General features: G+C 43.8%; 1 protein-coding gene across 3 annotated transcripts in view; it reads right to left on the bottom strand.

Annotated features, from left to right (window-relative positions):
* The window catches only part of ITPR3 (inositol 1,4,5-trisphosphate receptor type 3), a 117,685-nt gene that overhangs the window by 24,347 nt on the left and 77,484 nt on the right, over positions 1-15,854 (bottom strand). For all 3 annotated transcript variants that reach the window (XM_051996406.1, XM_051996407.1, XM_051996408.1), the window contains exons 24-37: positions 15,547-15,604; positions 14,425-14,590; positions 12,941-13,099; positions 12,731-12,805; positions 11,808-11,933; positions 10,392-10,514; positions 9,103-9,303; positions 7,059-7,310; positions 6,130-6,255; positions 5,517-5,642; positions 4,043-4,163; positions 3,685-3,869; positions 2,115-2,263; positions 1,375-1,483 (exon numbers count right to left, since the gene is read on the bottom strand). In XM_051996406.1, the coding sequence (XP_051852366.1) occupies positions 1,375-1,483; positions 2,115-2,263; positions 3,685-3,869; positions 4,043-4,163; positions 5,517-5,642; positions 6,130-6,255; positions 7,059-7,310; positions 9,103-9,303; positions 10,392-10,514; positions 11,808-11,933; positions 12,731-12,805; positions 12,941-13,099; positions 14,425-14,590; positions 15,547-15,604 (1,976 nt within the window). The remainder of the gene's footprint in view (positions 1-1,374; positions 1,484-2,114; positions 2,264-3,684; positions 3,870-4,042; positions 4,164-5,516; positions 5,643-6,129; positions 6,256-7,058; positions 7,311-9,102; positions 9,304-10,391; positions 10,515-11,807; positions 11,934-12,730; positions 12,806-12,940; positions 13,100-14,424; positions 14,591-15,546; positions 15,605-15,854) is intronic.

The following is a 15,854-nucleotide window of genomic DNA, read 5'->3' as shown; positions in this document are numbered from 1 at the left end:
TAGAAACTCCCTCCACTAATACAAATAGGCAACTTTTCTCAAAATTATCTTAGGAAATGTCTGAGACGTTGGAAGGTTCAATGCCTGCCCCAGGATCACACAAAATATGCAGTGGCGTAGGGGCTGTCTCCCTGGGTGCACATTATACACTGATGAATACTTCTTTGTTGGGGAGAAGAGAAATGCGTGACAGCAGGGCCGAATCGTAGCCAAGTCTATGCTATTTAAAATGAAAGAGGGAATTATTAGGCCCAGAAATTTGTACAGCATTGACAAGTAGATGTTTCAGACTGAGTCCCAACAGGCTGGATAGCAATCTTAACTCTAGAAGCTGACACTAGTTGCAATGGTTTTGCAGTGGATAGAGTCCTCACCTTAACTCAGGAAAACTCATTTTTGAGTTCAAAATCATCCTCAGACACTTACTATGTGCACAAGTCACTTAGTCCTGTTTGACTCTGTTTCCTCATCTGTAAAAATGAGCTTGAGAAGGAAATGCAAACTGCTCCAGTATCTTTGCCAAGAAAATCCCAAATGGGATCATAAAGAGTCAGACATGACTGAAAAATGACTAAACAGCAACAAAAATCTAACCTTTGTCAAGTTGTGTATCAAGAAAAAAGAAAGGGATTACCCAGGCTGGTAATCTCTCTGGGTCAGAGAGATACAGAATGAACTAAATCTCAGCAGCCTAGGGGTCCTGCTGAATACAGAGGAAAGGAGACAGAGCTGGGAACTAAGAGACCTCGATTCTGGTATCAGTTCTGCCATAGACCTGTTTGGTGATTTTCATTGGGACAGTCATTTCTCCACTCTGGTCTCAATTTCTCTCTCTATAAAAATCAGAGATTTTTTTACCTGGGAATTGTAAATTTGTTTTTTAATGTTTCAATAACTGAATTTCAATATAACTGGGTTCCTTTACAATCCTGTATATTTTATTTTATTCATTTAAAAAGAATACTCTGTGTGAAAATATTTTTAACAAGATTGTATGTGTATAATCTATATCAGATTGTTTGCTGTCTTGAAGAAGAAGGATGGGAGGAAAAGAGGGAGAAAATTTTGCAACTCAAAATCTTATTAAAAAAATGAATGTTGAAATCTATCTTTACATGTAATTGGAAAAAATAAAAATATTATTTACATAAAAAGGACAGAAGGGGCCATGATATAAAAAAAAAACCAAGATTAAGAATCACTGGATTAGATGATCATTAAATTAAGTCCCTTCCAGCTCTGATACCCCATGTTCTTTGAATATTGGAATATGAGGTAGAAATGGTAGAAACAGCCCAAAAGGAAGGGAGGAGAAGGAAGGAGAGGAGAGCTATGGCCAGTCTTGGATGTTCACTTATCAGGTCCTACACTCACACGATCCCCATACTTCCTCTTCTTCAGCAGCATCTGCTGTAGGGTCCTTAGCACTTTAATACATAACTTTTCCTCGGACTCCATCAGGTCCTTGGTGTGCTGGATCAGCCTGGGTACCAGACCAGGAAAAGGAGGCTCAGACCCCATCCGCTCCATCTCCAGTTTCCACATGCCTCCCGGCCAGTTATCTCTCCTGGATCCCTCTCCCCATCCCCGGGGACCCAATCCTATCTGGATAAGAAGACCCTAGAACAGGGGTCCTCAAACTACGGCCAGCCCGCGGGCCAGATGCAGCAGCTAAGGACATTTATCCCCCTCACCCAGGGCTAGGAAGTTTCTTTATTTAAAGGCCCACAAAACAAAGTTTTTGTTTTTACTACAGTCCGGCCCTCCAACAGTCTGAGGGACAGTGAACTGGCCCCCTATTTAAAAAGTTTGAGGACTCCTGCCCTAGAGCTTCCCAAATGTCCCTAACTGGCTCCCTTTCTCTCTAGAAGTACTGCTGCTCCAGGGCCTTGGGGAAGATGCAGTCTCCTCAGGTCCCTGGTGTGAATGCCCAGGGTCATCTGACGTCTGCCCTTGTCTCTCCTCACTGGAACACCCGGTTATTCTGCCCAGTCTCCCCCTTCCCAATCCCACCCCAGCTGAGCCTCCAATCTCCCACACCCACAGCTCTTCCTTCCCATTGCCCAGGGGCCAAGGCGTCCCGCCCCCGCCTCCCATGCTGGGTCCCCTCTCACTTAGACAGGAAGCCTCCGCTCTCACAGCGCTGATAAGCATCGCTCCCCTCCAAGAAGAGCAGCTCCGGCCAGTGCAGCACGTCCACCAGCACCGACAGCTCGGCCTCCACCAGCGGCTTCAGCCGCTCCTCGAGGGTGGTGATGATGTCCTGTGGGCCCCAGGCCAGCCAGGGAAGGGGAGAACCAGAGCCTGAGCCCGGAGCAGGGATGGGGAAAGGGGCATCTTCCCAGGGCACGCCCCCCGAGAGGCACGACACCCAGAGGCACCCGGAGGGGCACAGCCCCCCGAGGGGCATGGCCCCCAGAGGGGCACAGCACCCAGAGGGGCACAGCACCCAGAGGGGCATGGCCCCCCGAGGGGCACAGCAGGGGATATTCTTTCTTATAAAAGCCCACCAATTAATGCCACAAAACTCCATTCCCCGTGCCCCAGAAGCGTTGCTTCTGTTGCCAGGTTATACACACTGCAGGAGAGGTGTCAAGCCATATGTGGCCTACAAAACTCCCCAAAGAGCAAACAGAACCAGATTAAAATGAAACTGGGGACTGTTTAACAAACTGAATAAGATAATACGATATAGATGGTGTCAATTTGTGGTTCTGTAGGTCAATGTGTGGTCTGCAGGTATCGGTTTCTATTTGAATTGGATCCTACTACATTTCAATGAAGGCTCAAAGCCTGCTGTGGACAGAGAATACAAAGGGGACAAACCTTGCCCAAGGTGCACAAAAGCTCTGGAAAGACATGGCTCTACAATCCCCAAGGGGAGGGTTTATTAGACTTTTATCTGTGTTTTCTCAAGCCATAGCACCAGAGTGGGTGGGATATACTGGTGCTTAATAAAAGCTTGTTGATTAATTTATTAATTTAAAATGAGAGGAAAACCCCCCAAAATGATCTTTCTCCTCCAGCCCATCAAAATCTGCATTCCCTCAGTGGCCTATTCTCTGCTACCTACAGAGTAAAGAAAAATTCATTTTTCTACAATATGTCAAGTAATCAGAAACTCATATCAAGCAGGGCTCTGTGAATTTGTTTTACAGTTGCAATCATGGATACCACCAAGCCTGTTAGCCTCAGAATGCTAGTGCATTACTGCTAGTGGTTAGCTCTATAAGCCTGCCTGCTCATGGGTAAAAATCAGGTAAAAAGTAGTTTTGCTAAAAACAAACCCTCAAGCAGGCCACATTTAGCCAGCAGGTTATACATATTGGAAGCCCAAGATATAGAGGGAAGCGAGTTATTAGCATGAAAACATTAATAGCTTAATAAATATTATCAATAAATTAATAATAAATATTAATCTTCTTAGCAATATCTACATTTTTAAAAAGATGCTGAATTAGAGACAACTAGAGGGAGCAGTAGATAAAGCTACCATTTTATGGCCTGGAGTTTGGAGGACTTGAGTTCAAATTAGTTTCCAGATACTTATTAGTTGTGTGACCCTAGGCTAGTTACTTCCCCCAATTGCCTCAGTTTCCTCATCTGCAAAATGAGCTGGAGAAGGAAATGGCGCACCACTGTGGCTCCTCTGCCAAAAAGCCCCAAGGCCCTTCATCTGCCTACCTGAAGCTTCTCAATGATGTTCTTGTAGTCCCACTGGTTGGCAGTGGCAGTGACACGAGGGAAGGCCCGAGTGGACGACTTGTAGCTGGAAGCATTACGTTGCATAGCACAGGTGGCGTTGCTGTTGAGGAGGGAGCTGATGTGGGCATCCAGGTCCATGGGCAGGGAGATGGCCCTGCTCTTGGCTGTAAGATGGTGGAAGACAGAAAGTGAAATATTCTAGATCCGAGTTTGCTTGGCTCTGAGAAACCAAAGGAGCCTTCTCCCCCCTCCTCTGTCCCAGAGAGATATTCTTTTCTTTCTCTCTCATTTCTCCTCTCTTGCCTTATCTGTAGGACAGGGGTTGAGATGACCTTACCAACCATAGCCAAGGTCCGGATGCAGGCCTCCACTGAGCCCTTGTGATGCTGCTGCAGCCAAGGGCACTCCAACAGCCGCATGCAGGACTGCAGAAGTTGAACTACAATTGTCTGGTGTGTCTGGAAAAGGGAAGGGAACCATTGGAGGAAAGGACGGGTCTCTGGCCATATTCCCCCTCCTCCCCCCAGTGCAGAGGTGCCCTCAAATTCTGGAAAACTGCCCCCCATCCCTGTCTCCCAACCCCTCCCCAATCTCTTCAAAGTGAAAATTTCCTCCCAAATCCTCTAAAAGGACCACAGAATTAGAGCTAGAAGAAACCTCCGGTGGCATCAAGGCTAATAAAGGCATTCCTTGCATTTTATTCATTCATTCATTCATTTATTGGGGATGAGAAATCACAGCCCAAAAAAACTAATTGATTTACTCAGTATCACCCTGTTTGTAAATACCTGAGATTCAAACCTAGCTCTTCTGTACCTTGATACTAGTGCTCTATACACCATGCTGTTTTTCCTTTCAACAAATCTATGTGTCCCATTCTTCAAATTCATTCTCAAAGCTAAGTTCCTCCAGGAAAACTTTTCTGATTGACCTCATTCCCCCTGAATCCCCTCCATTCAACCTGTTGCATTCAACCTGTACTGATTTTTTGTACTGTTGAAATGGGGAGTGAGTCCTATGTCCCTATTAGATTTGGAACTTCCTGAGGGCAGGCACTGTGTCTTATCTATTATTCTGGTTCCTTTGGAGCTCTCTCCATCTATCCAAGGACATCTTGAGGGAAAGGGGTGTATCTCTTCCTTTCCGTGTATCCCCTCTAACTCAGTCCAAAGCAGATAAAAATAGTAAGGAACTGACTAAATTCACAAAATAAGGGCAACTAGGTGGTGCAACAGATACAGCACCGGACCTGGAGTCAAGGAGACTCCTTTCTGAACTCAGGAAGGTCAGGAAGCTCATCTGTAAAATGAGCTATAAACCATATTTTTGCCAAAAAAAAAAAACGCAAATGGATGAGATGACTGAACAGCAACTAAGAAAGGCTATTGCTATTCATAATTTTTTGATTCATTGATCACCCTGTCAAACCTCCCTCTTACCCACCCCACCCCCCAAGCTAGGAAGGACAAAACTAAGATCCAGAGAAGGATAACACTGTGCTCAAGGTAGCACAGCATCTCAAACACAGTAGTGTGCTTCCAGCTTCTCTAAAAAGGAAGGGGATAGAAAGATATGGAGATAGGAGATAGCAGGAAAAGAGAGATAACAAGAGGAAAGGCAAGAAAGAGAAAGATGGAGGTGAGAGATGGAGAGAATCAAGGGAATATCATAGATCATAGCATCATGAAGGCATCCTGTCCAAATCCTTTATTTCCCAGTTGAAGAATCTGAGGATCCACAAGAAAAAGTGACTATGCAAGGTCAGAGTTGAGCAGAGGAAGGTCAGTGACGGTTCTAGGAACGACGCTCACCTGTAGAGAGGTGCTGTTCTCGGAGAAGGGAGAACTGAAGAAGGCGCTGATGGTGTCGAGCACCACCGTCAGAACGTACTTCTCCAGAGTTGGGTCAGACATGCGCTTCTCTCGTTTTTTACAGACCTGGGGGTTGGGAAGGGAAGTGACAATGGATGCAAGAGGCTGTTCCTGAGAGGCAGGGAGAGTGCCTGAATCCATCCCCAGGATCGGCCCTCCCCACCTGCCAGTGCTACATCCCATCCCTTCTAGCTTCTCGAATCAAAGGACTCAGGCTTCCACGCCAACCTCCTTCCTCAGCACCAACCTCCCACAACTCAGCCCAGGCACACCATGCTCCTAACACAGAGGAAGAGAGAATCCACCCACCCAAAGCCCACTCTGAGGCCTGATTTCTTTGGTAAAGATTCTCCTCCACCACAGGGAAGTGCAAGGCTGGGGCTCCTTAAGAAATGGAGCAAGGTAGTCTCCCCAGTTAAGAACTCTCCATAGGGACCCATGCACAGTGGAGGAGAGGCAGAAGCCTGGGAGAGTGTGGGTCAGGGCGTGTTTATCTGGGGAGAAGGAAGGCTTCCCTGCCTATGTCTGGATGCTTCTTCCATAATACACTGACCCGGGCCATGTCCAAGGTAAAATTTTCAAAGAGAGTCCAAATATGATTACTGGTGTAAATCTCTTTCATCTCCACCTCGGTGTCTACATAGCAGTGGTTGACAAAGTTCACATAGGCCATTTTCACCTGGGGAATAGCAGGGAGGGAGAAGTGAAAGAACAGGAAAGGTCAGAAGACAAGGCAGATACAATGATTTTCTTCTTCCTCAGACTCTCCATCTTTTCTTCTTTATTCCCTTTAAATGTCAACTTCCCTCTCTCCTTTCCTTTATGTCCCTCATTCTTCCCTCCTTTCTCTCTCTTCCTTATAATTTCACAAGTCTCCCTTTTCCTCTTCCTTCTGCCTCTTCCTCTTCTTTCCCCTGCCTCTTTCTCTCTTTCCATGACTCACTTTCTCCCCTTTCTTTCCTTTTTCCTTCTCACTTTCTCTCATTCTCCCTCTCCCTTTCCATCCTTCTTCCCTTTTATAACTTCCTGTCTCTTTCCTTCTTTCTCCTTCTCTGTTCCTTTCTCCCCTATCTTCATTTCTCTCCCAGTTTCTTATCTTCTGATTTCCCATTTCTTCCTCTCTCCAACTCTTTTCTTCTCCTCTCAACTCTTCTCTTGCCTCCATCTCACTGCTTTATCTTCATCTCTCTCCCCCTCTTAATTTATTTTTTAGTTTTCTCTTCTTTTCTCTTTCCTGCCTCTCTTCTCCTTTTGCTCCCATCTCTTCCTCCCTCCCTCCTTCTCTACTTTTCCCTTTTCCTGTCTCCATCTTTCCTGTACCTCCCTCTCCCATCTTCCTATCCCTCTCCAGTGTCTTATCTCTCTCTCTCTCTCACTTGCTCTCTATCTCCCTCTGTCTCTCTCTTCCCATTTCTCTCTTCTTCTCCCTTTCCCCAACTTCCTCTCTCTTTTTAGCCCCCCTCAGGCAGACAGAAATGGTACCTCAGTGATACAGTCCTCATGAGTAACCACAGAGACCACATCCTCCAGGGGCAGTAGAGAAGTACACTTGATCTCAGTGTACACATTCTTGCCCTCAGCACAGGCAGCCAGAAGATCCACCAGGGATATGTGATACATAAGGGGACTATTGTCCTCTACTCCATCCCTTGCTGCCTTCATCATTTCCAACATGTGCGCCATAGAAGCCTTGTCATTGTAAAATACCACCACATCGTCCCCTGCATTGGTCAGCTGTGAGACAGAGGAAAAGATGAAGAGTTTATCACCAGAAGCCCTTCAGACCTTGATGTCTGAAACAGGACTCTTCTGAAAGAAAAGGATCTAGCCCACATGTACAGAAATGTTTGTAGCAGTCCTCGTAGTGGTGGCAAGAAATGGGAAAGTAGAAAGAGCCATCCACATCCAGAGAGAATGATGAAGAATCAATATAGATCAAAGCATAGTATTTTCATCTTTTGTGGTAGTGGTGTTTGCTTATTTCTTGTTTTTTTTTTCCTTCTCGTGTTTTTCTTTTCCTTTTGATCTGATTTTTCTTGTACAGCATAATAGATATGGAAATCTGTTTAGAAGAATTTAGATTTTTTTAGAATATATAAGAATTGCACATATTTAACCTATATGGAATTGCTTGCTATTTTGGGGAGGAGGAAGGAAGAGAAAGGGAGAAAAATTTGGAACACAAGGTTTTGCATAGGTGACTGTTGAAAGCTATCTTTGTATGTATTTGGAAAAATAAAAAACTATTTAAAAAGAAAAGAGTTCAGAATCACAGTACTTTATTTGGAAGGGACCTTAGAACCCAAACTCTTCATTTTACATATGAAAAAACTGAGGCCCAAAGAGGTTGACTTACTCAGGATCATATAGGTAAATAATTAGTAGGACTAGAATCTGAACTTAGAATCTTTGATTCCAAATATGGTAGTGCAGGGAATGAAGGACCTTGACTTTCTTCAATCACAGTAGTACTGCTTCCCTGGCCTCCGAAAACTAGCCTAGTTGGGCATCAACCTCAGTTAGATTTCTCCATCTCCATATCTTCCCCCTCTGGACCCTAAACTTTTCTCAACAAAGACACCCCAGGGAACAGGCTCATGCTCCCTGCAGAGGAAAAGGAATAATAACTGGTAACATTTCCAAGGAAGTCTCTCTCCTGCCTGAGTTTTTGAGCTCTACTCTCCTCTTGGGGCTTTCCAACTGAGCCCTATTAGGCTTGCTATCTGAGTCCTTTCAAGCCCCCAGGAAGGCTCACCACCCATACTCTGTTAAGCTCACAAATTGAGTTCCTTCAGATTCCTTCTGAATTACAGCAGTTTTTCTGCCCAAATAATCTCAGTTTCACTGTATTTTAGATATACTTGCTGCCTGGGTCCCATTAGGCTTGCTTCTGGATTTCCCCCATCCCCACTGGTCATGACTTTTATTTATTTATTTTTTTTTTTTACTTTGATAGGATCAGCTTTATCAGAGACTGGGAGACACTTGGTTTTTCTGACTTAGTTTGAAATCCAAGTTCAAACCACAATATGGGAGGACCAATGACGAAGCATGCTGCCCACCTTCTGACAGAGAGGAGAAATGATTCAAGATGAAGGAGACAACTTTAGACCCGGCCAATGAAGGGAATTTGTTTTGCTTGACTAGGAAGATTTATTATAACGACTTTTTTTTCTTTTCTTTTCTTTTCCCCAGTGGTGGGGGAAAAGATAGGGAGAGAAGGCAAATGCTGGTTAAGTTAAAAAATGAAAAATAAAATCCAGGTCCACGAGTCAGTCTCTTTATTCCAGAAACACATTCTTTGGCTCTCCCTACCTGAGGTCTTTCAGCTGCCTGAGTTCTATAGTGTCTCACTGTCTGAGGTCTTTTCGATCTACCACCTGAATCTTTTTAGGTTTCCAGCCTAAGTTGTTGTAGACCTTCCACCTCAGTTCCCTGAGACTGAGTGAGCCATTCCCTCTCCTTGATCTGTTGGCTCCAAGGAGCTTTCTTCCCTCCCCTCCACCAGCCGGCCATGTCCACTCACCTCCGTCATGATCATGTCTTGACACTTCTTGACGTACTTGCCCTCGGCCTTGATGACAGTGTGCAGGAAGTCCAGGTATTGCACGTGCCGCCCGTGGGTGGCCAGCAGGTGCACAAAGTGTTGTAGGACAGGCTCGCTGATCTCCGAGCAAAGCTGATGGTTGTTTAGGAAGATGTGCTGCATAGTCTCAGCCTCAAGGAGCTGCCAAGATCCAGTAGAGGAGTGAGAAACCCCACCTTCTTCTGGTTCTCTGGCCATCCTTCCAGAGACAGCAACAGGAACCCAGTCTCCAACGGGAAATCCCCACTATTTCAACCGGGGCTTCCAAGACTGGGGACCCCAAGTCCTTCCACAGAGTCCCCACTAAATTGGAGACTTAGATTCAGAAATCAGACCCATGGGGAAATAATAAATCATATGGCCAAATGGCCCCCATTTGGGGAAAACTGAGGCCAAAGAGACAAGACAGAGTCGGGAAAAGGTTGAATTTGGAGTCACAAAAGGCCTGTGTTTGAATCCTGGCTGTCATTTACTGCCTATGTAATCTAGAACAGGCCACTTCTGTCATCGACAAAATGTGAGAATTGGAGCAAGGTCCTTTCAAGTTTATATACACAGCTTTATGAAGTGATTTGCTCGAGTAATAACAGGTAAGCCAGGACAAGGATCCTCGTCACCTTTCTCTTCCCTCATAGGTCTGTCCCAGCAGTGTTTCACACTTCAAAGTCATAGAATCAAAGATCAAGAAATGAACAGGATCTTAGAGTTATCTAGTGCCTAACACATAGAATGGGATATGTGTTTTTAGATTTGGACAGTGGAAATTTATTTGGACAATTTGGAAAATTATTTATTTCAAGTATTTTGTCTTTCTTTTGGTGGGGAAAGAGAAGGTAGGAAAAATATATATACTTGACTTTTTTTAAAAAAAAGATTAATTTTAAAAAGCTATCTATCCCAACTTTTTTCACTTTAAAGATGAAGCAAATGAGGCCAGAAAAATTATGTGATCCAGAATCTGGTTCATTTTTCCCTTTCTTTATATCCCAGAGCTTGGCACAGAGCCTGGCAAACAGTAGGCACTTCATAAATGCTTTTCCTCTGCCTTTCTGCCTCTAGTTTTCCATTAATACCCCATTACTTCTCCTTCACTCATACTCCTCTCTCTTCATGTTCTTTCCCTTGAATACTTCTTCCCTAAACAGCCTCAGGTCCTGCTCTCCCCGGACCCTCTGCTCCCTAAGTGGAGAACCTGTTTTCCTCCTCCAAGGCCCCTATCTATCCCTTACCCCTGGGGTGAGGAAGAGATTGAGATGCTTGTGGAGCAGGGCTTGGTTTCCAGGATTTCCAGCACAGAACTTCTGCAGGAACTGATGAGTATAGCGGAGGATCTCCATCATCTTCACATCACCCTGTAGGAGGGGGAAGAAGGGAGGGATGCTGGGTCCCAGGGAAGGATTCCCCACTGATGGGAAAGGGTAAAGACTGGAGCTGGGATACGAATCAGGAAAAGGGTCAAGAATGGGATTTAGGTCAGGGTCAGAGTAGAAGTAAAAGATCAGAGATTGGCACAAATGGTCAGGGATCAAAGTGAGGAATCAGGAGTAAGGTCAGGGTTGAGGTTAGACTAAAATCTAAGAAGTCAGATGTGGAGATAAGAACAGAATCCAGGTAAAAAGTTGGGGATGAAAGCCAGGATATGAGATGCATTTTCTGGGGAGAGATCACTGAGCAATCTCTGATGCAATAGAAGAAAACACAGGATTTGGGATCAGGAGACCCAGCTTTGAGCTTGAGTTGAATGACCTTGTAAAGGGCTTTTGATTTTTCTGAGACTTAGTTTCCTCATCTGTAAAACTGGGATAATGATATTTGCACTATGTGCCTCTCAAAGAATATTCTGAAGACTAACCAAAATCAACATAAAGTATATATTGTCATTCAGTAGTTTTTCAATTGTGTCCCATCTGTAGTTTTCTTGGCAAAGATATTGGAATGGTTTGCCATTTCCTTGCCGAGTTCATTTTACAGATGAGGAAACTGAAGCAAACAGGGTTAAGTGGCTTGCCCAGAGCCACACAGCTAGTAAGTATCTGAAGTCAGATTTTAATCCAGGATATGAGTTTTCCTGACTCCAGGCTTGGAACTCTATCCACTGCACCACCTAACTTCCTATAAAAGTAAGTAAATTATTATTACAGTTATCCCTTCCACAGAACAGGGGTTAGAGTTGGAGTGCCCCTACAATCTGGAAAATTCATATTAAAAATTTTGGCCTTCCCTCTGTACAAGAGAAGTCTAAAGTATTATGGTGATCAAAGATAAAATATTTTGATAATATACAGTACTATTTTATTAATTTCTGAGTTTCTAAGCTTTTTCTGTGTCATCTGTGGCAGTTATCAAAACTCCCCCAAAATTTATTATACTGCCCAGGATATATCAAAACTACAGTGGAAAGGATAGCTGTATTATTAGGAGGCAGTGTGAAGGTGAGAGGTCAAGGATCAATGTTGGAATCATAGTGATCTAACAAAGATCATTGTCAGGGAAAAGAGGAAGATATTCAATTTGAGGATTAAGGTTTAGGTCAGAGAGATGAGTGGGTGAGAATTAGGGTATAGGGGCAGAAACAGAGAAAGAAGTGAGAGCTGAAGGTTGGGTAAGGGTCAGGGTGAGGAACTTTTTTGGCAGTCAATTCTCACCTTTTCATATGGGATCTGTAGCAGGTCCAGCATGACTTTATGGGCATCCATGTTCTTAAGCAACCTCTGCTGTTTCTTCCGCATCTGCTCTCCAACCCCACACATCTTGTTTAGTCGTTCAAGGATCTAAGGAGACAATGGGTGAAGGAAGCGGGCAGGGGAGGGAATAAGAGAAAATAGGAACTCTGAAGCCACATTGGTATTATATATATACCTCACCTCTGCCCCTTAACCAAGCTGGTTATGAGGCAGGGACAGGAAACCCTAGAAAAGGGAAACCTATGTCTTCCTGGGTGTGAATGCTAGGCTGCAGATTATTTAAAAGAAAAAAAAGTAATCAGAGTGGAAAAAGAATTTACCAGAAGACAAATCATTGAGAAAAACTGTGAAATGTCAAAATGTCTTAATTCTTCTCATCAAATTAATTAATAGAGAAACAAATGGGTGAATACTTGAATGAACTAATTATGAAATTGAGTTAAACTGAATTTAAGAGAATCCAATCTGAAGCTTTAATGTAAAAAAAAATTCTAATAAAAAACCAGATAATATCATCTATTATATTTTATTACATTTTCTCCCAAGTCTATAGCTAGGACCACCATTTTAAAAGAAGTATTTCTAGAGCTAAGCAGAGTGTCTGGCATATAGTAAGCACTTTAAAAATGCTTTATCTAACTAAGTAGATTTATGTCTATTAAAAAATTGCTTGATGAGAAGACAGAAGAAAAGCTACTTAAACACCATACTATGCCTTCTGGTAGCCAAGGCTCATAACTAATTCAAATGACCACTTGGAGAAGGTACATGAATCTAAAGTGTCAAGTCCCTTTCTGGAATCCTTCCCTAGAACCAGATCCCCTACTCCGAATATTTTAGTCTCTCCTACCTCCATCTGACTCTCTTCAGCCCTGACTACTCACCCCTTTGACAATCTGATAGTTTTCACTGCTTTTCTCTCCAGGTGGTTGGGTGAACCCCTCCTCATCTGTGGGGTGCTGCGAGCATGAAAAGAAAGGGTCAACATTAAGAACCAGGATCAAGTGATGGTCCAACCTCAAGTCCAAACTCAACCTTCCTCCACCATGGTACAGCTCATGATCCTTGCCTTTCCCTCCTACCATCTTCCTCACCTCTTTCTTCTTCTTGTCATCTACCACCTCCTCTCCTTTGTTGCTACCCTTCTTATCCACCCACAACTCTGACTTCTCCACCATGGTTCGAAGCCGGTCCAACTCAGACTTTATCACTTTGTAGTTTTCCACATCCTGGGCCGAGATCAGTAGCTGCACCTAAAGGAGAAGATGGGCAAGGAAAGAGTTAGAGGAAATGCTTCAAATTCTCTACAAATTGTCCTTACCATTTCTCACATCAACCTTTCTTCCATTAGCTCTCTAATACAGGCAGAGTACTGCAATAGAAAAAAGCACTGAATTTGGAGAGCTAAACTTAAAGTAGTGGAACTAGAATTCAGATTACTGCTCCGTCACTTCCTGGAGACAGCTCAGAAGTATGGTGGATGGAGCACTGGATTAGGAATCAGGAAGATCCGAGTTCTTATCTTGTCTCAGAATACATTTGCTAGCTGTGTGACCCTGAGCAAATAAGTCACTTAAGTTCATTCAGCTTCTTTGTCCTATCTATAAAATGGGAATAGTAATAGTACTTAACAATTTGTTGAGAATCAAATTAGAATGTATATGTAATTGGTTTTGTATATATGCATATATTATATCTAAATCTATACATGTGTATGTATGTATATATACACAATAAATATGAATTCGTGTGTGTTTTTGTGTGTAGTCCTTTACAAACCTTAAAAACATTCTATAACTTTTTGCTACTATCATTATTATGACTTGTGTGATGATGTTGGGTAAGTTCCTTAAACTCTCTAGGTCTTCCCTTCTTACTCCCCAGGCTGCTGGAAAACCCACTACTCCAAAGACCCCCTTTCTCCCTTTACCTTTTCCCTCTCACCTCCTCCCTCAGTCCAATTATGAGAAGGTTCCTTGCCACTACTAGTACCCTTCATTTCTACCTTCCCCCTTACCAAAGTTGCCTACATGTCATGGAGCTCAGATGAGATGGAATTAACAACTCCAACTTCAGACTACATGACTTTACCCATCTGCTCTGCTCCTATGCCCTGTGAGACCCGCTAAGTGTCGAAAGATAGTCATCAGAACTCCCACAGATGCTGGGTCCTGCCATCTGCTTCACTGCTGAATCCATCTGCCCTGCAGCTAAACTTTTGTTTATGTGTTATTTCCTCTAATTAGAGTGTGAGCTCTTTGAGAACATAGATTATCTCAATTTTTCTAACTGCAATTTCCAGAGCTTAGCATATAGTAAACCCTTAAACTCTGCCCTCCCTGTCCCCAAAATGCTGTTGGGAAAAATCAAGGGAAAGAAGTGTGAGAGTCACTCTTACACACTGCCATCCCCACTACCTCACTACCCCACTCCCACAGATATTATTTTAATTTTGGTGCAACTGGTTCTCACGGGGTTAATGGCCTCTTCTAAGAGGATTTACAGTCTAGAGTATGGACTGGGGGAGAGGGGAGGGTGGAATGGGAAAAAGGAGCAAGCAGGGCATGGAGAGCCTCACCTGTTTAAAGGTGTGTATGACTTCCTGGCGCTGACTGAAGTGTTTGAAAAGTAGCTGCAGAGAACCAGAGACCAGAGGGGCATAATCATGCATGGTAAGATGGATCAGCACTCGGAGGAACATGCGCCCACCTTCATCATCCACTTCCAGCATGCTGCTGGTCTTCCTGCTCAGTCAGGGAAAGAAGAGAGGGAGTGAGGGAAGGAGAGAGCAGGAGAAAAGGAGGCAAGAAGGTAGAGAGGGAGAAAAGGGAGAGAAAGAGAGGGAAAGGAGAAGGAAGGAAGGGAAGTAGGGAGGGAGGAAGGAAGAAAGGAAAGAAGAGAGGGAAGGAAGGAGGGAGGGAGGGAAGGAAGAAAGGAAGGAAGGAAGGAAGGAAGGAAGGAAGGAAGGAAGGAAGGAAGGAAGGAAGGAAGGAAGGGAGGAAAGGAAGGAAGGAAGAAAGGAGGTAGGGAAGGAGGGAAGAAGGGAGGAAGGGAAGGAAGGAGGGAGGGAGAGAGGGAAGAGGGAGGAAAAATAAGAGGAGAAAAAGAAATAGAGAAAAAAAGAAAAGAGGGAAGGACAGAGGAAATTAAAGGGGAAAGGAAGGAAAAGAGAATAGAGGTAAGGAAGGGGGGAAAGGGAGAGAAGAAATGAGGAAGGCAGGAAGAGAGAATGACTACAAAAAGAAGAAATATCCTTGCCAATTTCTAAGAAGTTGTAGTTCACAGAGAAGGGTGAAAGGCAAAATTCCTGAACAATGGTAAATATACTTCAAGGAAACCTTAAAAGAGGAACTGCCCTTATTTTACTCCAGCCTGTGTCTGATGGGAAGTTAATTCTGCCAATTTAACCAAAGGCCCTTCTGCCCTGGATGAAACAATGATATGTTCAGATGAAAACTGGAATAAACAAGGCTAATTCTGAATACAGTTGCACACAAGTGGCCCTTGCTGAGTTTGGTGATAAGCGGGGCTGTCTCAGGGAGTCTGGGGTAGAAAAGGAAGAAAGCAGTAGGAATATGGATTTTTATCCACACCTGATAATTTTTCTGGCCATGGGATTCTAATCTGCCTCCTGCCATGAGGATGAGCTCCTTTTCCCCCATTATATAGAGCCTTGGTACAGAGACATGTGTTTACTCACCCCATTCCAAACATAGCCTCTGCTTGCTCCCCAATCCGATCCAAATTCATATTAGCAGCTATAAGGAATGGAACAAGAAGGAAAGGAGAAAGGGGGATATTTTTCAGATAGTTAGAGACTGTGGGATCAAGCAAGCTGATTTCCTTTGCCCATATGCAGATATCTCTGTCCCCTATCTTTTTCTATCTCACCAAGGCACATGGTTCAATCAATTAATCAATAAACATGTATCAATTGTCTACTATGTGCCAAGCACTGTGCTACAAAAAGAGACAAAAGGACAGTCCTACCTTGAAAGACCTTATGAT

Source organism: Antechinus flavipes, chromosome 4, assembly GCF_016432865.1.
Source record: "Antechinus flavipes isolate AdamAnt ecotype Samford, QLD, Australia chromosome 4, AdamAnt_v2, whole genome shotgun sequence".
NCBI lineage: Eukaryota > Metazoa > Chordata > Mammalia > Dasyuromorphia > Dasyuridae > Antechinus > Antechinus flavipes.
Note: the sequence above shows the minus strand (reverse complement) of the source record. Positions and strands in the feature narration are given on the sequence as shown.